Genomic DNA, 26,526 nt, shown 5'->3' with positions numbered 1-26,526 from the left:
ACTGCAGGCTCCCATCACTGTCAAAAATCTGGGTGGATGTTTTTTATAACATGTTTTTTATTACAAAAGGAAACAAAAACCAAAGTCCGCATGCATCGCCTACGCGCGCCGAACGACTCTTGCGAGTTGCCTCCCTCTTACAGCCGCAGCCGGGCAGAGAGGCGAAGGTGCGACTGCTCTAGTCGCTGCGGGTGAACAGGGTGGGGGGGCCTCATTGGCGCTGCCCTCCCCCCCAACAAGCCCCCCTCCCCCCCAAAAAAAATACTCAGCACTCTTCCAAAAGGTATTTTAAAAACTCCACACACCTGGGGGCACCCACACGCGGTTCCCAATCTTCCCCGACCGCTGCCACCCCGAAGCAGCCACAATAGCCCCCCACCCCCACGCAGATGCTCTTCAGCTGAGGAGGGCCCTGTTGTCCAGCAATTCACGGCGAGCAGCGCTTTCTAACGCTCTGAACGCCCTGCCCTGGGCTTGGCAAAGAGCCCCGGCAGCTCTAATCCCAGTGCCTGATCTTCTCAAGAGCGAGAGAGCTAGCAGGCAATGGTGGAAGGTCTCTCCCTGCCTCCTCCTCCTCTCCACGGCTCTGATCCATGGCAAGGGTTAGCATGCATGGATGAAGCCCATGGGAGGAGGTGCTTTCTAGCACTTCAGCTGCTCCCGAGGTCCCCTCTTTCACTTCACTCTTCCTTGCGTTGCCAGCAACACCCTCAAATGCCCAGTGGGCTGAGAGATGGTGCATTGGTAACACTTGGCAGAAGGGGAAGTTAAAGAAGATGGGTTTGGAGGATCAGTGCTCACTGATAACAGTGTAACTGCTACAGGCAGGAAACTCTCCTGAAAGCAACCCAAGAAATCTTCTCAGCCCTAAGGCCTAATAAAGCTGGAGATCAGACAATGCACACAAAACCCATCTTCCCCCCCAGCCAGCGTGCTGTGGGGGAGAAGGGATGCAGGGAGGATCTGCTGTGGGAATCCATGGTGTGCCTGACCTCTATCAGTCTAACAGCAATATCCTACGTGGGTTTCAAGCTGTGAGCACCTGTGAGATAGAGCAGGGCACTGATCCACTCAAGTCACTGCCATCCTCCAGTCTCAGGCTGTGAGAGCTGAGGATGAGAGCAGAGGCAAGAGCTGAGTGAGTATTAAGCTGGTGTGTGCAGCTAATGCCAAACCAAGCAGCCCATTTAGAGCTGCTTCGCAGGGAGAGTCCAAATTTTCCACCAGCAGCAGAGGAGTAAGGGCTTCGGGTTACCTTATTATAAACCCTGCAAGTCTGGAGCAAAAAGCACCACAGAACAGGTAAAAAAACCCCTCAAATCTGCTGCAGGTAGGGGTAGCATCAGCTGGACTGGGCATGCTGCAGTGCAGAGTGCACACACCAGGTTAGGGGTGTCCTCTTGCAGTCTCCCACAAACATCATCCCGCCCAGGGGGTGACAGCCCAAGAAGCCATGCAAACAGACACTTCTAACATAAGCAGACTTTAAAGTCCAGCGTTTCTGCGCCAGCTCCTGCTCTGCAGTCTGTACATTGACACAGGTCAATGTGGACACACAACTCCTGCAAAGCCCCTCTGGAGAGCTGCTCTTGGTGGGAGAGCGGCAGCAAGGCCAGGGCTGGGAGGTGAGATAACTATGCAGGCTGCTTGCAAACTAGCTTAAGACCTGACTTGAAAAGCTGTACAAAACAATCCTCACAAGTAGTCTGCAAACTAGGGAGAGGAGCTCCAAGCTCCAACTACTGCATGGAACAACCTTCGTTGGGCAGGAAGTCGTACAGATATATTGCCACTGATTTGGACAGGTAGGTCATGGTGCCGAACCTACCGCTGGGTGCGCTGTCATACAGGAGGCTGCAAATGCCGGTGCTGGGATCCTTCTCCAGCATGTGATCATCAGCACCCAGGGCCTTCTGAATTTTGGACATGAAAGGAGAAAGGTAGCATTAGGAACAGGGGCAGCACCCCTGCCAGCCTCCACCAGTCCCCCAACATCCTCTGTTGCACCAGCAGAGTGATGCACTGATGGCAGCAGTAACAGGAGGGCACTGTATCTTTGCTGTGCCCCACACAAACACAAGGAAGAGGAACAGACTGGACCCTCCAGCTGGGTGAACTCTGCATAGCTTTCAGAAACACAGCTAGCTGCCCAGGGTGCAAGCTGCATCCACCCCACATAAGGACTGGCTCCGTACCTGCTCCTCGTAGAACAGGTCGTTGGCAATGTGCAAGATCTTTTCCACAGCAATGATGCCACCAATACTGTGGACCTCCATGTCCACCAACATGGTGAGCACTAAGATAGCTTCCACAAGCAGCTGCCTGTACTCTGGCTGGGGCACGCGGTTGAGAACTGACTCCACATGCACTGCAAACTTTATTTCCCCTGGGGTCATCTGCAAGGAGGGAGAGGAAGAAACTTGCCTAGAGCACGGTATCACCAGTAAAAGCCACGATGGCCATTTGCCAGCGTCAACCCATCCACCCTGTTTCCCTCACATAAACCTCTTACCTCTCTGGTTGTTGAAGAAGGGAGAACAAAGCCCTCCACAGAGAGGCCATGGCACTGCAGAACAAGAGGGTTAGTGGTTACAGCTCTGAGAAGTACTGTGCTGAGATGCGCAGGTTCAGTGCACCCACTCATTCCCATCTGAAAGGCTGTATACGCTGCCCATACACCTCAGCTACACCTCATGATTTTCCTTGCAGCACTCAGATCAGCATAATGTCATAGAATCATAGAACCAGTAAAGTTGGAAGGGACCTCTGGAGGTCATCTAGCCCAACCTCCCTGCTCAGCAGGGTCACCTAGAGCATCTTAGACAGGGTTGCATCCAGGCAGGCCTTGAATATCTCCAGAGAAGGAGACTCCACAACCTCTCTGGGCAACCTCTTCCAGTGCTCTGTCACTCTCACAGGGAAGAAATTCCCCCTCATGTGCAGGTGGAACTTCCTGTGCTGCAATTTCTGCCCATTGCCTCTTGTCCTGTCACACAGGACAATTGAAAAGAGCTTGTCCCCATCCCCTTGACATGCTCCCTTCAGGTACTTAGACACATTGATAAGATCCCCCCTCTCAGTCTTCTCTCCTCCAGCCTAAACAGGCCCAGCTCTCGCAGCTGTTCCTCATAGTGCAGATGCTCCAGCCTTCTGATCACCTTCGTAGCCGTGCGCTGGACTTTCCCCAGTAGCTCCATGTCTCTCTTGTACTGGGGAGCCCAGAACTGGACACAGTACTCGAGATGAGAATGACTGATGTCATCCCTTTTCCCATCATCTGTGCTCCAAAGGTGTCGGCTGGAGTCCTCCCACACAGAGCATGGAGCTCTGCTCCCTGACTTACAGTGGGCAGGCAGCACCCTGAAGCTGCTTCAGTTGTGCCTCCAGCACTGGGCTCCAACAGCTTACAGTTTTGCTCCTGGCCTGACCTGGTTAATGTGTGAAGCACCTGAGCAGACGTAGCCTCATCTGCAAGGGTTAGCATAAAATGATGAAGCAGGTCCTGCATGCCTCCAAGGCAGCTCCAGCTGGAGAGCCATCCAACTTTTCCCCAGCTTTCCAGGGCCAGTGGCAGGCCTCAGCTACAAAGCATGCATCTACACAGCCTTGACAACCATCTCTAGGCGACCAAGTCCCCTGTGAAGGCCAGTGCCAGGGACTAAAGGCTCACATGCATGGAGAGGAGCCAGACTTTCAATTCACCTTCTGCAGGATCTTCCAGACCTTCTGGTAGAAGCCCACAGGGACACGATTGAGGGCCCCATCCAGCCGCCGTCTCCTCTTCCACTGGCCTTGGCGGCTATCCTTAGCACCCCGGTCTTCTGGCAAGCTTGTGACAGAGCCCTTGCCCAGCAGCTCCAAGTGCTGGGCAGACAAAACAAAGACCACAGAGACCACTACAGAGTTAAACACCCCACAAGAGTGCATCCTGCAGCTGCCTGAGGGCTTGTGCTTGCCCAGGGCAAAGGAGCATTGACTCTGGCCCCAAGCAGAGAGACACACCACTCTGTTCCCCTGCCCTCCTCTACTTCTGCTAGCCACAAAGGAGCAGAGTGGGCCACTGCTTGGACAAGAGGCCAACAAATAGTGTCTGTTGTGGATGAGAGCCAGCATCTGACCCAAAGACCGCATCCTCAGGAGCCCTGTGCAGGCTATCAGCACACTGCACTGCTGTTTGTCACTGCAAGAGTGACTAGAGCCCCCTCCAAATGGCCACATGGAGACATCAGGCCAGGCTCCAGGGGCAGTTCTCCACTGCTAGCACCGGCCTTGCACTCTGTGGCCCCCTGTGACAGTGAGCACTCTTCCCTCCAAGACAGCACAGAACGAAACTCCCTTCCTCTGAGCACAGCTGCCTTCTGCAGCCACAAACAGGACAGACACCACACATGTAGCCAACAAATGCACATTACCAGAGAGGACTTCAGATCTGCTTCTTCGGATTGCACATCGATGGTCTAAAGAAGAAAGTGAGAGAGAAAGAAATCAAACCTCGATAGCGCAGAGCAGGTACTATGGTGAGCAGAGCAGCAGCAACAGCAGCACAGACCAAGCTCAGATCATGGGGTGATTATCCCAGGAGTTGTGGTTAGCTGGAGACTGAGAGGCAGTTTTGAAAGTTGAGCTGCAGAAAGTCTCACATTAGTGTCAGAGGAGAAGCAATCCACAAGGGCATGGAGCAGCTGCAGAGCCTCCACGTGCCAGTGCCGTGACAGTGGCATGCGCCTGCTGGCTGGCAGACAGCAATAGGGCTGCTAGTCCTCCACTGGCAGCTAGCACAGGCAAAGAGGATTTAGTTTCAGCTAGATTTGAAGGCCTGCGGCAGGTTGCTGCACATAGTTGATCCTTCTCGCCACGTGCATTGGTTCTCTGTGACGCTGGGCTCCACACTGCAGCAGGTTGACCATACACGGAGAGGCCTGTTGGGCCCCACAGGTCATGTCACTATGAGGAGAGGACTCCCTCATCCCCACCCTCACCCCACAGGCCTCAGGACCTCCCGGACACAGACCAAGCACAAGAGGTGGTCCCTCATCATCTGTAACTGGGTAAAAGTCTCTTTTCTCTACAAGGAAACAGCCTTGGGAAGTTACAGGCAGGCTCCAAAAGTAATATGTTTGCCAGTGAAGTTCTCAGCAGGTCCACAGTTGATCATAGCACTGGAGACATCATGCCATCCTGCTCAGCACATTTTTTGGGGGGTATAATGAGTCTAGCTGTAGCAGCTACAGAGCACAACTCCCACCTGGCTCAAATGTGACAGGCGCCATTCTGAAAGGGGAGCTCCCCAAAAGGGAGGGTGTTGGCCCCATACTTCCCCAGCAAGTTTAGCTATGCTGCCCTCTTCCTGGGAAGCCAATCTCCTTCCTCAGTGGTGAACAGAGCAACTCTGAGCCCAGAGCCTGCCAAGAGGGGAAGCCAGCTTACTGCTGCAGCAGCTCGCTCAGCAGGGTCATTTAGGAAAGCTCGTTAGTTCACACGTGCATGGAAGCTGCCCTCGTGTGTGGTGTTAGGGATAAAAGCTGAGGCTGTAGGGGGACCAGCGTGGGATCACCTTACTCCTAGACAGAGACTGCCTACGTTTATCCAGTTGCTGAAAGAGAAGAAGGAAATGAAGTTTCTGCTGCTGGAAGAGGCCCACCAAGATACCATCCACACCCGTGACACTGTTGAGATCCTTCCCCCCCCCCCCCGCACTTCTTCAAGCACCCTGTGTTCCCCCCTTACTATACTGCCAGAGCAACCCTCTCCCCCACAAGCCTCCACCTCCCACCCCCAATAGATTTACCCCTGGTGCAGGCCTGGAGCTGGAAGGAGGTCCTCGAGGCAACTGTAAGCTCTCTAAAGCCCAAGACCTGACTCTGTCCTGGTCTCTCATCAACCTCATCCGTCCTGGAGCTGCTTGTCTCCCACACATCTCCAAGGGAGCTGCTGGCACCACAAGCCCTTACCTGTTTGATCTCACTTTTCAGACGGACGATGCCAGCACGCTCAGGCTTAGTGGCCCCAACAGCCTCCACTTCGCAGATGGAGATAGCGGTGGTGACTGACGAGTCAACTGATCGCACTGGTGGAGAAGAGAGGTTGGAAATCAGTACCATAACTCAGAGGATGTCTCTCATTGCTGCTTAGATGCTGGCCTTGTGCTGAGGCCTGTACCCAGCTCTGCCCTCTATCCCAACCAGCACCACAAAGAGACTCGTGAGCACAAAGCTGCCTTGATTCAGGCCTAGCTCAGACTACACTGCTGAACTAAGAAAAGCCCAGATAGCCAGGCCTACAGAACCGGGACTCAATCTCAGCAAGTCTGCTCAGCACCACCCTGCTGAAGAGCATGGCTTCTTGCTGGACCATTGCAGTGCAGAACAAACCGGTCAAGCCTGTGTGCTGAACACGCAGGAGGACAGGGGTGTATCCCATGCATCACAGGTTGGAGTTGGCTGTGCTCCTCACTGAGGAGCCTCACCGAGGAACATCACTGAGGTTCAGTTTTGTCCAGAGATGCTCTCAAAGCTCTGTGAGGAGACTCACCACTCTTTTCCACCCCAAACTCCTTTCCAGAGAGAATGTGGAAAAGAAGATTCTTCACATCCGATGGGCTGAGATTCATCAGATTCTCAGTGGCTTCTTCAGCTAGAGAGAACAGAGAGAGTTGGGATACTGTTTCCTCTCCACAGCCCCACTGGGTAATTTCTAACCTACACACCAGCCTGCTTGTTAGCAGTACTGGTACAGGAGCTCATCTTCCAAAGAAGCACGTTAACTCCAAACGTGTTGTCTATAACAGGAACTCTTTCTCATGCCAGCCCAGTAGGCCTGAACAGAGAGAGCAGTGAAATTGCCTGCCTGTGCTGCCAGAGAACAGTCCCAGCTGAAGACTCTGCCACTTTCATGCAAGGTTCTGGCCTGGTGCTGAGAGCTGACCATTTTTAATGGCAATTCTCTTCCCTGGCTGATAAATCCCCAACCACTATAGTAGCAATATCCTTACCCAGCTGGTGTACCAGTCTCACCACACGTACCCGAGCAGTGCAGGGAGTGTGCCAGCTCCGTTGCCATCACCTGGATAATGAGTCCAATACGGATGCGGAACATCTCAGCGAAGAGCGAGGGCTGAGTGCGCATGTACATGGACAAGTACACCATGATCTCCTGGTGGGGAAGGGACAGGTCACCCCACAGCTGCTCACCAGAGCAAATAGCCAGCCTCCAGCCTCAGCAATGGGATTTCCCTGCTGCCCAGCCCCCTCACCTGGGTCAGGATGGAGACACTAAGGTTCTTGTCACTGGCTTCATCGATGAGGCGAACAAGCTCCTCATAGGGGATCGGGCTAGGGATGCGATGACAGGACAGGTTAGATGCTGCAGTCTCAGGAGCACAGAGACCCCCATGTTTCTGCTGGTCTGTTCAGCTGAGGGACAGAGCGCCCCATCCCTGCAGTCCTGGAAAGCTCATGCCACAAAGGCCAGACAAGAAGGATGCAGGCTGCAGGCAGCCATCCAGAACCAGCTGCACCCACGAATCCCAGACATAGCAAGGGACTCGCATCTGGCCCCAGCCCAGCACACATAAGGAGGGAGAACTGCCATACTCACGCAGAGATGGTCTTCTCACGTGGCTCTGGGGGTAACCCTACTGTCAGGTGCTTCTGGTGAGACAAGAGGTCAGTGCAGGCCTGGGGAGGGAAAGAGATACCTCAGACGTTACCCCTACAGCTCAGCCACAGGACACACACTGTACAGATTCTGGGGCCTTGGCATGAGTCACAGTCTGGATGTCCCATGAGCTGATGCAGCCAAGGTTCACCTGCCCTCTTTGCTGCATCTTGCCCCACAGATCTCACCCTCATGCCCTGGAGCTTGGCAGCAGGGTTTTACCTCATCCAGAGCTTCCACCTTCTTCTTGAGAATGCTGGAGATGTAACGAATCAGGGCCCACTGGCGTGTAGCCCCCACCCGCACATACAGCTCGGTGAGGAGCTCCTTGACGGTGGGCCCAGGCTGGCTCTCAAGCCCAGTGTGCCACTCAGGCCCCCTACAATAAAGAAGATGCCAGGTTATATCCAGCCATTCACCCCAGGGCAACTCCCAACAGAACATGGTTGCTGGAGGTCACGAGACATGCTTGGCAGCCCTAGCTCTGAAGGGTGGCTCTGCTCAGTGGACAAGCTCTGGGTTATCTGACCACACATTGCTGTGGAGAGAGGTGTGAGCAGACCTGCCACAGGGAGAGATGATCTGCTTTGAGTCACAGGCTTGACTATAAGCCCAGGGCTGACCACTGGATGTTCAAGCCCAGGTCCAAGGGCTGGAGTGGGGGAAACATGGTCCCCTCAGCAGATAAGCTGCCCAAAGAAGTGTGATCGAGACACAGGTGGCAATGCAAGGGAAGGAGCACTAGGACTCAGCGCTTGTACTTGAGGATGTGGAGCATGTAGAGGATGTCTGCTTGCTCCTGCAGCGTGGGACAGATGCGTAGCTGGTCCACCAGTGCCTTGCAGTCCACGTTGCCAGCCTCATCTCTGGGTAGGTTCATCTCTGCATGGAGCACGTAGCTCTGAGGGAGGGGAGAATCATGGTCCTGGTTAGCACTCCCAGCACCCCGCACTCAGAGTGCAGTCAGGTTGCAGAGCCAAGGCCGCTCATCCACAGGCATCCCCAAGAAATGTCAGGCTTGCCCAAAGCAGCCCCACAAGGACCCTCCTGCTCCAGACGAAGGGACTGCACTCCTCAGCCAGACTTCTGCAGGACTTGCCCTCCCATGCAAAGAAGGGACAGGCTTACCTTGCCATCTACGTCATGCTGGGGAGGAGAGCTTAGCAAGTTGACAGACTGCTGGGATGCCTGGAAGATCTTGCTGGGGATGTACATTCCAACATCTGAAAGAAACCTGGGGTTGATGCGGACACCTTTCAATCCCAACTCCTGTCACCAAGTGATGAAGCAGCTCAGAGGAATTCTAATACTCCTCCTGTGGAGGAGTCAGCAGTGGTAGCCACTGTCCACAAAGCCACAGAGGAATGGCATGGGGAGCTGGCAGCTCACAACCCACTCTTGCTCAGGAGTTTCCATGAGGACTGGGCAGACACTGGCCCTGAGATACTCTATGACCAAAGCTAACATCATGAGCTTTAAAGTGTTTTTTCCTCAGGCAAAGGCTGGGTTGCTCTGCAGTCTCCAGACAGTCCTACAGGATCACATCACAGAGAAAGAAGCTAAGAGGTTAATAGTCTGCCCTTTAAGCATGACTTTGATTTTCACCAAAACACTGGTCTGCTGTTTTCAATGACTTTGTCCCCACTGTAAATTTAGTCATGTTGGGCACAGAACCGAAGCATGTTCAGGGAAGATGGATAGAGCTCTGCTGAGCTGTCTCACACAACAGCTCACAGCAGCCCTGCTTTCTTGCAAGACTGTCATCTGCTGACAGAGGTGCAGCTGCCTTTGTCTGCACTTCCTGAGGCCGAAGCAGACAGCTGGCACAGCCTGGGCTGATTCATCACACCTAGCCATTGGCAATTGCCTGCCTTTAGAACCAGGGAAGCAATCAAGTTTGAACAGACAGACCCAGGCAGAACAAGCCAGTGGCTGGAGCAGAGCTGGAGGCACTCACAGCCTGAGGGACCAGTCTGGTCCCAGAACTGGCCTGGGCTGGGGGAGAGAGGGTTCCACTAGCACATTAGCCCCATGAACTCCAGCTCCTCAGGGCTATGATATGGTTGCTGCTGACATGTTCCATGCTGGCAGGCCTTCCTGACAGCAGATGAACAGACGGAATGAGAAACACAGGTAGGACAGGGATCTGAGCACAAGGGATGCCCCAATAAGCAGCTGCCCATGTTAGTAACACAACAGCTAAGGAGACAAAACAGGTGCTGCCCCAGATATCCCCCAGGATAGCTGGGAGGGCGACACAGACATGCTAGACTCTGGATGCTAGCACAGAGGCACGAGATCCATGAAGCACTGGGCTGCTTTGCAATGTTGCCTTGTGCCAGAAACCACCTCAGTGACAGATTGATAAAGTTTTGGGAGATGGGGCATGAGAAACATCTTGGTCCCTCCTGCTGCTCCAAGTCTGCCCAGTCACCTTTGCTGTGCACCACATGCAAGAGTGCATCACCACCAAAGCCAGCAGCAAATCCCCACAGCTCGTAGGGGGTCACACAGGGTCACAGACTCCTAGGAAAGCTCTCAAAGGCACCTCTGCCTCTCACAGCACCACGGTCCAGCCTGAACTCAGATCTGAAGGGTGCCAAGCACACCAAGCCCAAAAGGATGGAGGGGGGTGTTACTCACTCTGGACGTGAAGGTCTTTAGCCTTGGATACTAGGGACATGAGATCACGGGTGGTGTGTACGGCAGCTCTGAAGCGATTCAGCCCTCCTGGTTGGGCAGTAGGAGGAAGGTTGGACCGGGGAGCCGTGCGCTGCAACAGGTGATCTAAGTACTGAGCAACTTCATCAAAGGTGTCAGCTGGAAGAGCAGACAGAAGAAAGGGCTTTAGTCACTCTGCACCTTGGCACCCTCCCCCCAGATTTAGGGCAGAGCTCCCCAGCTGCACCCCAGCATGGGCGAAGCTCTGCTTGCTGCACAAAGCAACAGCACAGGGCTAGCGCCAGCAGCCAGATGCGCAGAGGGACAGTGTTGGCAGTAGGACTCATGAAGCTCAGCAGCTGTGACACCCCTGTTCCTACACTGTCTCTGCTTCCTGGGACACCAGCTACCAGCTCCAGCCAAGCTTGCACTCCCTCCGAGTCCTGCCTGGAAATTCTGCCTCCAGACCAGGACCAGGGAAGTCATCCAGCTGAAGAACTTGTCTCTTCTAAGCTAACTGTCCCAGCTCCTTCTGGGGACTGAAGGGTTGACTCCGCTCTGCATCTCTGGCAGTGCCGTGAGGTTCCTGCCCCTCAGGGTAACCACTCTGTGCATGTGCTCCAGTGTGCACAAAGACATCAAGGTTTGCTTGAACTCCCCAGTGAAACCCTTGCGCTCCGTCCCTCCAGGGATGAATAGGAAAGCATTCTGCTGGGGAGAGCCCATGCAAGAAGAGACCACTTGGCAACACACCAGTGCAGAAGGAGCCTCAACCAAGCATAGGAGCAAAGAGAGTTTGTGTTGCAACAATTATTTCTAAATAGAAATTAACAGCAATTAGAGAACTCCACCTCACAGGAGGGAAGCCTGTTTCCCTTCATTAGCCAATGGCTCCTGTCTTGCTCTCTGCTCTGCTTCTAACAGTTCCCATTGCTTCCAACATCCAGGTGGAACAGGAGTGCCAGAGCCACTACATGCAGCACGGAGGGTGGTGTTCAAAAGCTACATCTCCGCTCACCCAGGAGAACACAGACAGTACTGCGCAACAGCGAAGAGGATGGCCCAGGGCAGGAGATACCCCTGCACAGGGCTGATATTAGCACACGAGCTGTCAGGCAATGCAACACAATGGTGAGCTGTCAGTGTATGCTTCCAGCCAGCAGGCCAGGGGCATGCCAGTCTTGTAAGACTCCCTCAGACACTGTGCGGTTCATTGCTGCCCTACCCCAGGGACGTGGGCTGCCTGGTTCAGAGAGCCAAGGCACAGCCGTATTAGGACACAGGATAAGCTGCAGCCTTCTGTGCAGACTTGGATCGCCTCTTCAGATAGTGGACAAGGTCTGTGGCACTCCAACAGGTGAGCTGCAGATGATCTCCGAGGCCAACATAGCACAACATCCCCCTTCGGCATCTGGTGGGGATGCTCTGTGCTAGCACTTGGAGGCTCTGTCAGGCAGAGCAGCCACTCAGGTATGCTATGCAGGGGACTCTGCTGAGGCTGACATGCTAGAGAAGCCCCGCAAGACATCAAGCTTGAGGATATCCTCACATTTGTATGTCTGGATGTAGAATCTGGCCATAGGAAAAACTTAAAATGGAGTGTCTTTTAGCTGCTATAGAGAGGTAAATGTGGTCACACTGGCCCTGTCTCCCATTGAGGCTGGGGATGCAGACACCTTGGACAAGCCTAGCCAGGGCCTGCAAAAGGCCTACAGGCTGCGGCAGAGCCAAAGAGCGTAGACAGAGAGAGAGGAGGACAGTTAGGCGAGAGAACGTTAGCCCAGTATTCAGAGTCTCAGTGGCAGAAATGCTGGCTACAGGCGCACTGAAGGAGCTGCGCAGAGCAGATGGATGGGAAGGCTGGGAAGGGGATCATCATCAAGTCGCGCAAGAGTTGGATGCGTCTAGGCCTGCTTGCAAGGGGAGCAGCATAACCTGCACCCCTCCATGGTCTCACGGCAGTATCAGCCTACCACAATATGACTATGGACCAGGATCCCAGTAGGAGGTCTGTGTGTGACAGCAAGGCCTTGATTCAGCACACACTGGAGCAACTGCCCAACAGCTCTGACCAGGAAGGGCTAAAGGCCTTGGGAAAACAACATCCAGAGACTGCTCAAAGACATGGAAACTGTTGGCTCTTCCCTGTCATCTCAGGCAAGGAGAACTGTGGTCTGGTTCTGCGTCTTCTGTGCCAACATCACTTTCTGAGGCACACTTGTAGTGACCACATCAAAAAACTTGAAGCAAAACCTCAAGCAGATCTGGCATGAAAGGCTGAGATCTCCTTTCTCCCTATCAAACGGTCTACAGAGGTTTGGGAGGTTCATTCAAGAACATCGCCTGTGCTCTCCAAAGCCACGTCTACCCACCTCAGCAACATCCAGCTGGGGAACACCTCTGGCAAGGGGGCTACAACAGCCACATCAAATCACTCAGCCCCTCTGCCCTGCTAATGTCACTGTAAATGTCACACAGACAAGGTTAATTGATGGAGGGTCAGATGAAAACGAACACATGGTGGAAATCCAAGTGTATTAAGGACATGATGGCAGGCCTTGGCGGAAAGGCCTGGAGTTAGGGGTTTACTGGTGAGTTTAGCATTCTCCAGGTCAGAGAAGCAACTGGTCTGTTCCCCCTTACCATCATCTGCTAACTGCAAGCCATGCAGCCATTCCTCAGGGTCTAGCTCCTCAAAGTTGTCAATGCTGAGCTCGTAATCGTTGGCAAAGACCTTACCCTCCGGCCCGGGGTCCATGAAGCTGAGGTGTGTTCGGCATGATGTTGTCAGGAATTCAGACAACTTACCCGTCTGGATCCTGGGCAAGAGGAGGGGAAGTCATGGAGAGAGGAATGGGGAGGCAGTGCACCCTTGGGCTCACCTCCTAGATTTAGGGCAGGCCCCTTCAGTGGGGACAGAGACTCTTGCCAGGGAGTGCACATAAACATCCCAGTGCCTGCTCCAGCTGTTTGCAGTGTCCCCAGTCAGATGTAGGTATCAAGAGAGCACAAGATGTGGGGCACTGAAAGGGCTGTCCAAAGTGGAAGGGAATCCTACAGCCATGGATTTAGCTGCATGAAGAGACATCTCCTCTCTTGCACCTCCTCCTTTGGGACTGTAGCCCCAGGGTGTACCCATGGCACAGTGCAGCCCAGCACATCCTGCCTAGCCCCAGAACAACTGCTGCTCAGCTCCAGTGCTCAGGCTTGGCTGGCACCTAACCCACCAGGCTCTCAGGGGATACCTGCCTTTTCCTCTCCTGCACCCTGGGAAGCTGCACTCACCTTGCACCACCAAAATACCCGTCCTGCAGCTTCCGCAGCGTTGCCAGAACTGTGTGGTGCACGCTGCTGCCAGTTTCATCTGTTGGGGACAGAGAAATGGGCAATCAGGTCCTCTTGCTCAAACAGGCTCCCGGTAACACAGGTAGGCAGGTAGGCAGTCAGATATGCACAACACCACAGCTGGGCCAGATTCTTCTTCTGGGTTGCATGGCCAGGCTGTGGTACCAACAGCATCTCCCAAAGATGGAAACTCAGGACTCTGTCTAGCCTAGATTCCCAGCAAAGCCAAGACAAAACACACTCCAAGGCCCTGGGATTTCATCCTGAGGTGAAGCCTACAGCATCACACTGCAGGACCCAAACAGCCTCTCCCTCCTTCCCTAGGTCTCTATGCCTCAGTAGATGGTGAGCTGACGGGGAAGGGAGAGAAGGGGGGAGTAGAGGGATCACAGCTAAGAGCACGTTTGAGACATTTAAGGGGATTTCAAGCACACAAGGAGAACTGAAATGGCCTGAAAGTAGAAGGGAGACCCTTCACTGCACAGGGCTTGCTGGGAACTGAGAGCACTATTCCAGGAAAGCCAGTTTTGCTCTGAGCCATTGCAGAGCTTTCTGTTCCTTCCAGTTTGCTATTTTCTCCTCCTTGTCCTCTAGGAAAAGCCTTTAACAGACAATCTTGGTGAAGAGTCAAACCAGGATGCAGGAACAGCCCCAAGAACATTTTCACAGGGGGATTATTTTCTTAGCCTAAAAAAATCTCTGCCTTGTTCCCATAAGACTTCCCAAAAGGCCTAGCTGTTTGCAGACCAAACACCACTGTGCCAGGGAACATCCTTTGAGCTGTGTGTACTAATGCTTGGCGGGCAGCCCTGCTAGCTACCAGCACAGCTGCCATCTCAGCAGGATTCCTTTGAGTAGTGAGCACTTTACAGGATGCTGCTGGCTGGACCACCCCTGCCATGTCCCTATCACCTAGATGGCCCCACATCCATCTACCCTTCCTCCTGCAGAGGCTGCTTTCTGGGGCTATTTTAGCCAAACGCCCTGTGAGGCCGGAGGATCTGTACCAAGCATGGTCTGAGAGACAGGGAAGGTGATGGTTGGCCGCCCAGTCATCCTCCAGCGGCTGCAGAGGTACGAAAGGTCTGTCCGCAGCATCTCCACTATCATCGTGTTGTCAAGAGCCAGGTAGAATTGCTGCTGGTCTATGAACTGCAAAGAGAGCAGGAGACATAAGCAGCCCTTTCCGCAACCACTAGCCCCCTTTTCAGCTGCACACATTTTTTGATAGGCACTCAGCCATGCCGGTACAGCCCTGTGGGAGACACACATTGGCACTGACAGCTCATTCCATGTTACCTGGAAGGTGCCAATATGGTCCAGCAAGGGAACCCCAATAGGTGCCTGCCCCAGAGCAGCTACTGGCCACTAACATTAACAGCTGTGAGAGTGTAGCACAGCGGATCAACACCAGCTGTGTCTGCCTCCTAGGCCACATGGATCCAGTCTGTGCTGTGTCTGTCCCAAGAGAACACACATCTCCCACAGTGCCAGTCACACACCTGCCTTGTTGCCATGCTAGGCTGGACCCATGAAATGGAGGAATCCTTGTCTTGTCATCAGCCTCCTCCTGGTGCCCTTGTCAGATGGAGCAAAGAGATTTTCCCCTTCCACCCAATGAACTGAACCTCAGAAGACAATAAAACCATTTCCTCTCACCACACTTACAGCCAAGGGCACCAACTCTGCTGCTTTAAGTAGCAGGCAGACAGCATAGCAATAGAGCTGGGGCTGCTCCGTTCTCCCAGGAACGCAGGCTGTTCAGGGAGCATTGTGCCATCCCAGACAGTAACTTGAGAGCTCAGCCAGTAGTTCAGGGAAGAAACATCCACACTAGTAGCACTCCACCTCCACTGCTCCATCACCTGGGAGCACAGAATAAATGCTTCCTTTCCCTGGTACACCCCCGAGCACTACTGTGGGATGGCAGCTATTCCCAAAATAGCACCTTGGCAGGTTAGGAGAGGTACCACGTGGCAGTCCCCCAGCTGCAGCCCCCCTTTGCCAGAATAGAGCAAGCACTCTGCATCCTGAACACCTTTGCCCAGCTCAACCCAGTTGTGTGACAGCCAAGAACAAGCCCTATCTGCCCTGCAGAGCCACCCACCTGTGGGGTAAAAGTGAAGATGTTCTTCCTGATGTTATAGAGCTTGGAGGTTCCAAGAACACCCATGCGCCGGAAGGGGCGTCCTGTGAGGCACATCTGCTTGTTGCGGCCTGTGAGGAAAAAATTTTAAGACATTTCCCCCAAGCTACCTCGCAAAAGGGCACGTGGAAGCAAGTATCAAACAGGACACTATGCTACCAGCCAGCAAGAATAGCCTAGTTTACAGTTGGAGTATCCCAAGGCCCAGGATCCCATTGGTATAGCTCTAAGGGACAATAACGCCCTGGCCCCCAAGCCCTCCCCAGGGACTCTTGCTGGAGCACAGACATAGAGCTAGTCCTGACCTCGACAACATGCCACACTTCCAGGCCTTTGTAGATGTCAGATGCCAGGGCAGGGCCAGGGATTTCTCCACCACACATGGCTGTCTGACACTGGGAAGCTGCCTGCCACCCTAAAGCTGACACCTGGTTCAGCATCCCAGGCTCCTGGATGGCTCCCAGAGTCCAGGTCAGTGCAGCAAGTCCATGAAGAGATGCTCTGGGAGCTGCCAGGCAGCACCTGCCTCCATCCCTGCACACAGTTCTCCTACTCTCCTGCCCCATTTGCCAATGTCACACTTGGCCTTTTGGTGGCTTAAATTAGCCAGTGTTTGCAGCCTGTCACAGATTGGGTTTCTCCTTTGGCCCAGGCTGGATCTCCAGCTCCTGCAAGACAAGTTCCATGTCTAAGGAGTTGCAGTGTCAGTGAATAAGTGTGGAAAGCTCTCAACACATCCATCCCCTCATGCTCTCACTGCCTACTGTTTCAACCACATCCCAGCAAGGCTACAGACTCTCTTCTGCTGGAAACTGCCAGGGGACTCTTTCCTGGTGTCTGACTTGCCCTCAACATTGTGATTTGGGTGCAGAAACAAGAGCTGGCTCCTGCTCATACCAGGTCCGTCCCAAAGGCCACTGCTCAGAGTGGCCTATCCCTGGGGCAATTCTGAAATCGCAACACCAGAGCTTCACCCCTCCAGAAATCCCCTAAAGAGCACTAGCTGCCACCTTTTTCCCCCTTTTGGCAGGGGCAGTGTTACCAGACCCAGGAATGTATGGCAGAGTCCTGATTAGCTGCGCAGGGAGCAACAGGGCAGGATACCAGCCATCTATAAGCAAAAGCACCAGGGGATGGGACAGTACCTACTTTGTTTCAGAAGCCCACAGCCCAGCTTACCCAGGCGGGCATAGATGTGGCTGAGGATGCGGGCAGGTTGGACTCTGATGGGGTACACATCAGCCACAGTCTCCACATTGATGCCTTCCTTCCTCAGGATGGCTTTGATCTCATCTGTCTCTGCCAGGATGCACACTGTGGAGTAAGTAGAGCAGGCTCAGTGCAGGCAAGAGCACAAGGGTGTGACAGTGCTGCTCCAGTGCCTTGGGTACACAAGGTGCCACATCATGTAGAGAGAGCTGCCTGGGGTCCAACAGCCCTTCAGGAAAAAGTTCCCACTACAGAGAAGGCCTGCCTTGCTCCCTCTTCCACTAAGTTACTAAACCCAATCCTCCCTGCTGAGCAGCTAGAGGACAGGACAGTTTTCAAACTGTCCCTGGGACAACATAGGGTCTGCAAGAAGAACTTACACCGCATTTTATCCCCTCTTGCATCCTCCAAATCCCAAAGGACTTCATGGGAATTAAACACATCCCCATCTCCTTTCAGCTGCAGCCCAGATGCAGTCACTTTTGTGTACAAGCCTATAGTTAGCCAGAGGCAGAAAAATACTTTAAAACAGGGCCCTGGCTTGCCAGAGCTGAGATCTGGCTGCACTTGTGGCTACCCATAGAGCAGAGCCATCCACATGAATTTGGCATGGGCAGAGCCCCCAGTCCTCCTCGGTACAGAACCGGTCTGTTCCCCTCACCTTGGACCACCACGTCGGGTTTGGGGACAGTCGCAAACCTGCGGTTGAGGGGATCGATTTCGCCGGGAGCTAGAAACCCCTAGGGAAAGAACAAGCATGAGGAGACGAACATCTCATGGGCAAGCAGAGCAAGTGATGCCCACTGAAAATCCAAACACAGTCATCTTTAAGAAGTCCTGGGGGATGGAGGCAACAACTTCCCTCTGCCCACATGGCGTGGTAGGTGGCTCAGGGTGGCTACCTTTGCCCATTTGGGGCTCAGAGCCTAGCCTACACCAGTGCTCCCCAGAACCAGTGGTGAGCATACCTCAGCCATCAGGCAGCCCAGGATGTAGAGAGATTGGCCCCACATAAGCGGTAGCTTGCCCATAGGTATCCTGTCCACAGTGTGGGGGTTCCTGTACTCTTCATCCACCTGGAAGACAAGCCAGGAGGTCAGAGATGAATCCCACAGATAAAGGGTGGTTAAGGAAATATTATTATTGCATTTTAGAGTCCAGCAATTTCAGGCCTAAAACAAGAGCCTACAAAGCATTTGCCACAGAGGGTTGAAAATACCCTCGCTACATTCCTCCCCTCTTTTTGCAGTCCCACCAAACATCCACTTAAAGCAACATACTCAGCTGGCTGAAACTTTGGTTTCCCAGCATGGCCCATCTCACAGGAACAACTGATGTGTTCCAGAAATATTGAGGCAATGCTCTCGGATGCTGGCCGGGACGGCATTGCACTTGTACCACTTGGGGAACAGGAGACCAATGCTTTCAGCCCAGGCACACACAAACACTCCCCTGACACTGAATGGGAGTTTAGTAGCCTATCCTCAGTGCTGGACTGCTTGTCCTGAGGTCTCAGAGGACTCCAGAACAATGGACTGGGTCACCAAAGCACTCCCTTCTAAGATGGCAATACATGTTTTGGATGTTTATCTATCCAACATATTTAAGATGGTTTTAATGACTCCAAGCCATACTTAATTATTGCTTCTACATGGGGCTTCTACACAGAACATTTACTGTTTAACTACTGATTTGGGTTAATCAGCTAGTAAAATCTTAATTGTCTGGTAATGAGACAGTTATTATTCTGTTACAGAAGATCCCCACCATAGACTAGGGCAGCTCACCTTATCCGGTGGGACACTGTACAGCTCTGGCAGCAGGCGCACACCGTTCTTCCCCTTGATGAGGACCCCTTCAAGGGCTTCCCGGTACTCCTGCACCTGGGAAGAGAACAGAGGGGAATCAACCGCCAGGTAGGGCTCCATGCATCCTTCCCCCTCACATCCCACTTGCTAGGGACTCCCTTCCCCTGCTTGACACATGCTGCCTCCATTACCTGCTCCACATTGCCGCTGAAAATCCCATCAATGATCAAGTATGTCCAGAACAGAGGCCACTCGCACTCGATGTTCTCAAAGAGCTGCAGCTCAGCAGGCTCATAGTAGAGGCGGTTGGGGTCCTGCAGAGAGGGTATGACAGCAGGAGAGGCTCAGCCACCTTACAGGGTCCCCTCAAACTGATGGGCTTCCTGCCTCCCCAGAAACACCAGCATCAAATGCCATCACAGTTCATTCTCTGTGAATGACGGCTGATGACACAGTCAAGAAGCAGTTTCACCTCCAAGCCATATACTTTCTATCAGCCATCCCCTCCTGGGGCTCCTGCACAAATGCGGGAGGAACTCATTTCTTCCGGGTAGCAGGAGCCTACGCAGTCTCCAGAAGAGCACCCCAGAGCCCTGTACAACAGCACAACATCCTCTGCTCCACTGGTGACACCTGTGTCACATCACCTTGCCTGCTCTGCCCCAGCACCTCAGTGTCCGCCTCTGACACTGCAGGGCTGGCCCCAACAGGAAGGCTAGCTATATGAGAGAGCTTGCTGCCGATCGTATATGGCCAGAGAGCAGGGTCCCTTCCCCTGTCCTGTTTGACTGCGAGACTGACACGAGAGAGGTGATTGGGATGGAGAGATGCCTTTCCTGAATCCTCCCGCTCCAGACACATGCAGCATAGAGTGCTCCAACAACCTACACCCTCCACCAACTGTTTTAACTCTGTGTGCAGCACAGAAGGAGCAGAATTAGCCTTAGCAAACAGCCAGGCCAAAGGCACAGCTGTCCCCACAGGGACTCAGGGAACAGAGGTCTTCTGCAGTGCCTGTACGCTGGCAATGAGCTCCCAAACTCCCAGCTGACTCCAGGCAGCTGCGGTGCTCCTGTAGGCAAGCAGTGCTGCTGTTCCCGTGCTAAAGAGGCACAGCTCCTCAGAAAGATCTCTGGCAAAGCTCACAAGTGCTGGGGAAAATAAGACTGGAGATGCTGCTGCTCTTCTCTGGCTCTGGAGAGCCCTACAGATGTACACTGCTTATTATGGTCAGGTTTGAAGAGACACAAAAGAGGAGAAGCTTTAGAGGCACTCAAGTTGATGTTACAGCCAAAAGAGCCCCAGTCAGGGTAAACACCCACAGGAGCCCCATCAGGTTAAGGGCTCAAGAGCTGGTGACTTATAAAGAGCCTCCAAGTACCATTTCCTGATTCTGTGACTATTAAATGCCTGTTGCTTATGAAAAACTTCCTGTTTTTCCTCTCTAAAGTAGCAAGTTTCCCCTCGCTCTGCATAGCCAAGTATGGCAGAACACAAGCTGCACACAGATACAGCTCTGCGGCCCAAGGGATGCTTGAAACCAGAGGCTGTTGGAAAGGAGTACTGCAAAGTCCCCTCCATGTACTTCTGGGCCTTGCTCAAGCTTCATGTCACCCTGGGACTCTCATATGGGGCAACAGTCTCATTTCCCCTCAAACCTGAGAGATATGCAACAACCCCAAGTTCCGGGATGTGAGCAGAGACAGCCTTTGCCTGTCCCCTGCAGGCATGGGTGGGATGTACCATCTCAGAAACAGGCCTTTGGCACCTCCTGGGGCTTTAGGGATGTCAGAGCCACTCAGGGCTCTGATCTCCACAGTGCTCCCTGCCACAGCCTTTATATTGCATCGTGAGGGCTGCAAACACAACCTCGGGCAGTCATTACTCAGCACTCAAAGCCTGTCCTAGTAGGTGCTAGGGCTTTGGGCAGTTACCTCTTTGGGGGTCCTGTATCCATCGCGGAGAAAACGGCAGCAGCCATAGCGCCCCTGGAAGGGAGGTAGAGAGGTACTGAGCAGGAGGCATAGCGTGGAATACTTTGTGCCTTCATTGCAGAAGCATGAAGCCTCCCCGAGACAAGAGGAGAACACTGCCACACCAGAACCAGCCTCACACCCCATCTGGGGGCTCCTCTGGCCAAACACCCCCTCACTCATGCACCTAGCTCTCAGCCACCATGCTCACAACCTCGGACCACACAGTGAGAGTGCACTCAAGATCATCTCCTTGCACACTCTAGCCACAGGTGCAATGACTGGAAGAGGACAGGTCCTGGTGACTCTTCCTAGCATGCGTTTTGGGGACCACAGAGTTTGGGCTCTGGTTCTGTGGTTGTTTCCCAGGAAGGGTGAGACAAGGGCACAGCTGCTCACCTGCAGCTTCGTGATGATCTCTTGCTTGGTGATTTCCACCAGCTCGCTATCCTCCACAGCAAACGCCGGATAGGAGATGACAGAGAGCACGCTGGCATCCACCTCCTTGGATGTGGAGGCTCTCGGCAGCATTGAATGGAGGATGGACTGGGCAGAGAGGAAGGAGGGTTGTTTAGAGTGCCAGGTCTGGCACTGGAAGGTCCAGTGCACACCAGTGATAGGCTTGTTCATGCTGTAACCCCACCAGATCTCAGTTAATCCTGTGATGACGTTACCTATGTGAAAGAATCAAGGTACATGTGTGGGCAAGGAACAGAGGGCTGAGCTGTGAGACAAGACCCATATACTTGTATGACCATCGCTAACACAAGCAGAGAACCAGCACCCACTCTCCAGGGAGTGGTTTGCTGTGGCATAAACACAGCTTATGAAATAGGCTGATCCCAGCCCTAGAGAGACACCAGGGCATTCTAGACTGCCCCACACAAGGCTCTTCCTTGAAGACACAGGTGCTTCAGGCATCCTATGCTCTGCTGAGCCAGCACACGCAGTGTTTGCCCAGGCAGGGTTTGTGGAGGTCTAGAGCACTGGGAGGCAGCCAGGACTCACCTGGCAGTGCTGCACTTCATCTGATAGTACTCGTATCACAGACTGTGGGCCTCCCTTCGCTCCAAAGAGGTCCAGCTCATCCAGCGCCTCCAGGGCAGCCTGCAAACAGGGAGAGACCCAAGGCAGTGAGTCCTCCACCAGGTTGCTCTTCCATAAGAGCTCACTCCCAGGCCAGTCCCTCTTCATAAAGTGCTACCCAACTTTAAACAGGGAGAGAGATGCAAATACCCACCATATCCTGCTAAGGCTACCAAGCACTCCTGGTCAAGAGACGTATCACATCTCCAAAGTCATAAGCAGCCAGCCACCAACACAACTCTGGATGGGAACAGCTGTTCCTGCTGCACAACCCAATTCATTCTTTGCTTCCAGTAAAAGCAAAGCTCAGGTGAGAGGCGCATGGTTTTACCCCAGTGCACCAGTAGAAAGGGTTTTCTGCCCAGGAACTGATCACTAAACAGCAGGGCTCCATGCTCAGCACCCTTAGCTCCAATATTTAAACAAGTTCAGCCTCCCTTGTATATCCTCTGAGTGGCAAGAGGCCACTGGTTATCCAAACTCACTGCTACCCACAGCTTTGGCATCCCCACACAACCCTCTTTTCCCTGGCCTCCCAGCACCTCTGTCCAGCTCACCTTTGCCATGCCAACAGAGCTAGCATTCAACTCGGTGATGCCTTGGTTTGTCTTGTCTCCACGCTCCCATATCCCAAAGTCCTGCACAGGGACAGCAGCATGTTGGCGCAGGCAGTGGTTCATGGCACACATGGGAAACCTTTGAATCTCAGAGCCCTGACCCCAGAGAACCTGGCTCCCTGCACACTGCTGTGATGCACAGCCCGCTCGAGAGCTTTCCTCAGCCCCTTGCCTGGCCATGCAGCTGACAGCACCCATCAGAGGTGCTCGCAGCAGGTGTCACAGGACTTCACACGACTCCAGCTCATGGGAGACTTGTAAGCTGCCCCAGGCACCAACTGGCTATCTCCACCCCCAGGGAAGCCAGGCACAATCTCTTTCCCCAGCCAAGGCCTGCTGGCCCATGAGACTACTCACTGCAGTTTTGTAGGCTGCTTCGATGTAGAACACAAGGTTCTGGATGAAGTTGACCTCATCCAGGCTGTGAATTATGTGAAGGCCTGAAGCAGAGGGAAGAATTCACTTTAGTCCCTTTAAGTCCACAAGCCGCTAGGAAGGTAACCCAGATTCATCTCCTCATTGCATACCTGATCAATGGCAACCTTGTCCTGGCAGGCCCCTTTCCCCAGAACTCCCACCCCCATGCAGCAGCTCTGGGGTTTCAGAGAAATGGTGCCTTTTAGAGAGCTGGGCATTGAAAGACCCCAATCTGCCTCAGAGGTTGTGAGTATAAGATAACAGTGAGGTTGGGGTGGTGACTCCAGCAGCCAGCGTCAAAGGAAGCTTCACACAGACAAGCAGAGAACCTGGAGAGCCCAGGAGATCAGTACGCTCAAGCCTTCCTCCTTCCTTCATGGAGGGGCCTGCTCAAACGGCAGCTGCCCTGGGGTGTTTGGGCTGCTACACACAGGCAGCAGAAAGCCTTTCCCCTCTGAGACACATAGTTCAAAATGGCATCCCTCCAACAGCATCACCTGAGGCAGTCATTTGCGCCAACATGAGCAAGTAGAGGGAAGTGGCATCCATCTGTAGGTGACCCCACTCGTGGTCCCCCACCACAGTGGCACAGGTGCAGGTGTTGTATTTGGCATGCAGGCAGTCCCTGGTGCTCTGGCTGTACTTGAATGCCTCTACCTTGTCCACCTTGAGAAGGGCAAAAAGATGCAGAGGTCAGCCAAACCCAAGCTCCAGGGAGGTCCTGCAACCCCATAGCTGTGGGCTGTCCCATGTGGAGCCATGGCAGGTGAAATAGCAATCTCACAGCTTCTCTGACTGAGTCACAGGTCTGAGCCCCTGGAAGCACTGAGGCAGCAGGTCTGAACTCAAATACCACCCTCAGCACCCTGCTGCAGCAAGGTTGTAAGCCATGGAGAAAACACATTTGCATTTGCACCATGCAGACAGAAAAGGGTGGCCCCAAAATCCCTAAGGGAGAGGAGCTACCCAGTGCCAGAGTGGGCCAGGCCACAAGGGAGGGAGCAGCTGGCAAAGGCTCTACTGGACGCTGGCCAACAGCACTAGGACGCCCATTATACCAGGAAGAGAGCTCAGCAGCAGGACAGATGCCAAGCTGGCTTATTTTAAGACTTCTTGAAAGGTGGCCATTCCTCCACTCATCAGGGACAGTTTGGGAGACCCAGCATGGCTAGCTCTGACTGCCCTGGTGACACATCTCAGTTGGGCTCCAATGAGATCACGTGACTCACAGAGGTGATCTCTGGCCCCTACCTGTCTCATCATGCACTGGAGCAATCCCCGCATCAGCTTCACCACACTCTGCAGGAACAAGGAAAACAGGCTTGTTAAACCCTGTCTGGGGACGAGAAACCCTGACTCAGGACCAGCTGGTCCCTGACCTTTGCAGGACTCCATGTCAGTAACCAGAGCCTCTGCTCACATTTCCATAGCTCTTGCTCTCTAGGCAAGTGGCAGAGGGAAAAACAGCTTTTAGGGCCTGTCAGCAAGGCCAAGCTGCTGTGCTGGGAGAGGGAGACAAGCTTGCAGGACATAGCTCCGTAGTCTCTGGGAGATGGGACCGAGTCCCTAGATCATCCCAGAACCAGAGCTGACTCTCTGGTTGGATTTCAGCTCTAGCTCCAGAACGATCTGTGAAGAGCAGACTCCAGGATGCTCTCCTACTGCCACTGCAGCTAGGGCTTCCCCAGTACCTGGGGGCAGCTCTATCCCCATGTCTTCACTGTACAGCTTTTTATGGTCTTTCAATCCTTGAGCTGGGCTGTGCAAAGAGCAAATCAGTCAGGAGGTCACAACTAGTTCCCTGGGATGAGTCCTTTCTCCTACAAGGTTCCTCCTACCTGCTCTAGCTCGTAAGCCTTTGCCTTGTCCTCATCACGGTCAGCGTTCTTGCGGTATGCCAAACCCAGGCCCCACACGGCCATGATGCTGTAGACATTGTCCCGGACCCAGGCATCTTTGTGATCCTCACTGGCGGGAAGCAAGCCTGTCACCGCGTCCTGTGGCGGAAGGAAACGAGGCCACTATAGGGAATACAGGAATTTGGTCCTCACTGGCAGCCACACTGGTCCTGGCATCAGCTCTCCACCTGGGCTGCTGAATCTGCCTTCACGCTCCCCTTTCTTCTGCCCGCACCAGCCCACCTTGCTCACGTATGTGCCCAGGGCAGGGGTAAACCCTTTCTCCTGGACTGTCCTCACCCCGCAGGCCTTGGCACAGCCTCGTTGATCAGAATGGCCGCCCACCTGCCGACACTACTTAGGGGCTGGCAGCCCAACACCCAGCAGCGTCAGAGACACAGCAGAAGGGCCGCTCACCCCCAGGACGGCGCGTACCACAGTCCCCCCACCCCGCGCAGCACCTCGTCTGCAGGGAGTGGGGGGACGTCGTGGCCAGCGGCTCAGAAACCACCAGAACAGCGAGACCCGCAGCAAGCTCCTCACCCGCCCGCTCTCCCCCGTCGCCGGTGCCTGGGCCAGTCACCCCAGCGCACGGCTCCGGCGCGGGCTCCACAGAGGCAAGGGAAGCCCCAAGCCTGACTCCAGCCTCTCCCACGACCCCGTGCGAAGAAGCCCCCTGTTTTCCCATTGCTCCCAGTAACTGAGTCCCCAGGGGATGGCGGGGGGGGGGGGGACCCGTCAGCGCCCCCAGCCCGGTGCCGGCAGACCCGCGGCGCTGCGTGCAGCCCCGGCACCGCCCGGGCCGCGGGCCCGCTCCGTCCGGCCGCCCGCCAGGGAGCCGCGGCTGCCCCGCAGCCGCGCAGGGCCCACCTGGTGCCGGAGGATGGTCTGCTGCACCAGGCGGCCGTAGCCGTCCAGCCGCACGCCCGAGTTGCTCCGGCTGCGCATGGCGATGGCGGCGGCGGCGGCGAGGCCGGGGTGACCCGGGGACAGCGCAGCCCCCCCCGCCCCGCCCCGCCGGCGGCGCCCCGGCCGCCGCAGGTCCTGGCAGCGACCCCGAGGCCCGGCGCCTGGCGCCGGCTGCCGCGCCTGGCGCCGCGCCCGCGGCCCATCGCCCGGCCTCGAGCCCGCGGACGGCCTGAGGGCCGCTTCTCGCCGCCCCAGCCCCGGGGGCGCCGCGCGGAGCCGCCCCGGCCCGGCCGCTAACTACGGAGCTGACAGGACGCGGCGCGGCCTGGCCGGAGCGGAGCGGGCGGCGGGCAGCGCCCCCTGCCGGCGCGGGCACGCGGGCACGCGCAGGCCCCTGCCCGCGCTCGCGCGCCCGGACGTACACGGGCACATGCGTGCACGCGCACGCACACAAACGTGCACATGCATGCACATAGATGTACATGCACAGAAGCATGCACCTGCAGGTAAGTACATACATGTGAACACATACATGCACACACGCATCCCCATATATGCACACCCATGCGTGTGAATACACACACGCACACGTGCACAGACACATTCATACATGCACAGGCATGCACTAGCACCCACACACATGTTCACATGTACAAAGGCATACATGCATATGCATGTACATGCGCACATACATGTGTATGCTTATAGAGACATACACTTACACACATGCATACATACACGTGTAAACTCACACAAAGATACACAAATTCATACACATACAGACATGTATGCATGCATACA

At 54.5% G+C, this 26,526-nt stretch overlaps 1 protein-coding gene across 4 annotated transcripts; it reads right to left on the bottom strand.

Moving 5' to 3' along the window:
* Positions 1-37: 37 nt before the first annotated feature.
* On the bottom strand, positions 38-25,814 carry PHKA1 (phosphorylase kinase regulatory subunit alpha 1). 4 transcript variants are annotated; one of them, XM_062584954.1, is made up of 33 exons: positions 25,687-25,812; positions 24,757-24,915; positions 24,170-24,217; positions 23,416-23,584; positions 22,859-22,941; positions 22,442-22,522; positions 21,807-21,905; positions 21,198-21,344; positions 20,760-20,813; positions 19,017-19,139; positions 18,805-18,900; positions 17,986-18,093; positions 17,679-17,757; positions 16,988-17,122; positions 15,770-15,879; positions 14,670-14,814; positions 13,603-13,681; positions 12,961-13,136; positions 10,300-10,476; positions 8,785-8,879; positions 8,418-8,557; positions 7,879-8,035; positions 7,597-7,676; positions 7,253-7,331; positions 7,023-7,152; positions 6,532-6,633; positions 5,952-6,067; positions 5,555-5,593; positions 4,413-4,457; positions 3,703-3,864; positions 2,513-2,566; positions 2,196-2,396; positions 38-1,913 (listed from the first exon to the last, which is right to left on the bottom strand). In XM_062584954.1, the coding sequence occupies exons 1-33, from the start codon at positions 25,762-25,764 to the stop codon at positions 1,740-1,742; spliced, it is 3,720 nt and encodes a 1,239-aa protein (XP_062440938.1). In that variant the 5' UTR covers positions 25,765-25,812; the 3' UTR covers positions 38-1,739. The 4 variants fall into 4 exon arrangements, with proteins under 4 accessions (XP_062440938.1, XP_062440940.1, XP_062440939.1 ...); XM_062584956.1 differs by having other exon boundaries at positions 13,057-13,136; XM_062584955.1 differs by lacking the exon at positions 5,555-5,593 and having other exon boundaries at positions 25,687-25,813.
* Positions 25,815-26,526: the final 712 nt, after the last annotated feature.

The sequence above is a fragment of the Rhea pennata genome, chromosome 11 (assembly GCF_028389875.1).
Source record: "Rhea pennata isolate bPtePen1 chromosome 11, bPtePen1.pri, whole genome shotgun sequence".
Lineage (NCBI taxonomy): Eukaryota > Metazoa > Chordata > Aves > Rheiformes > Rheidae > Rhea > Rhea pennata.
Note: the sequence above shows the minus strand (reverse complement) of the source record. Positions and strands in the feature narration are given on the sequence as shown.

What these genes read in the sequence shown, in the direction of transcription:
- PHKA1 (XM_062584954.1), bottom strand. Translation starts at nt 25,764, where the DNA reads ATGCGCAGCCGGAGCAACTCGGGCGTGCGGCTGGACGGCTACGGCCGC. An exon ending in AGGCTTACGAGCTAGAGCAG is followed by an intron (nt 24,218 to 24,756) that starts GTAGGAGGAACC and finishes TTGTTCCTGCAG; the next exon opens with AGTGTGGTGAAGCTGATGCG. An exon ending in GTGTCTCCATCCTGACCCAG is followed by an intron (nt 7,153 to 7,252) that starts GTGAGGGGGCTG and finishes CTTCCCCACCAG; the next exon opens with GAGATCATGGTGTACTTGTC.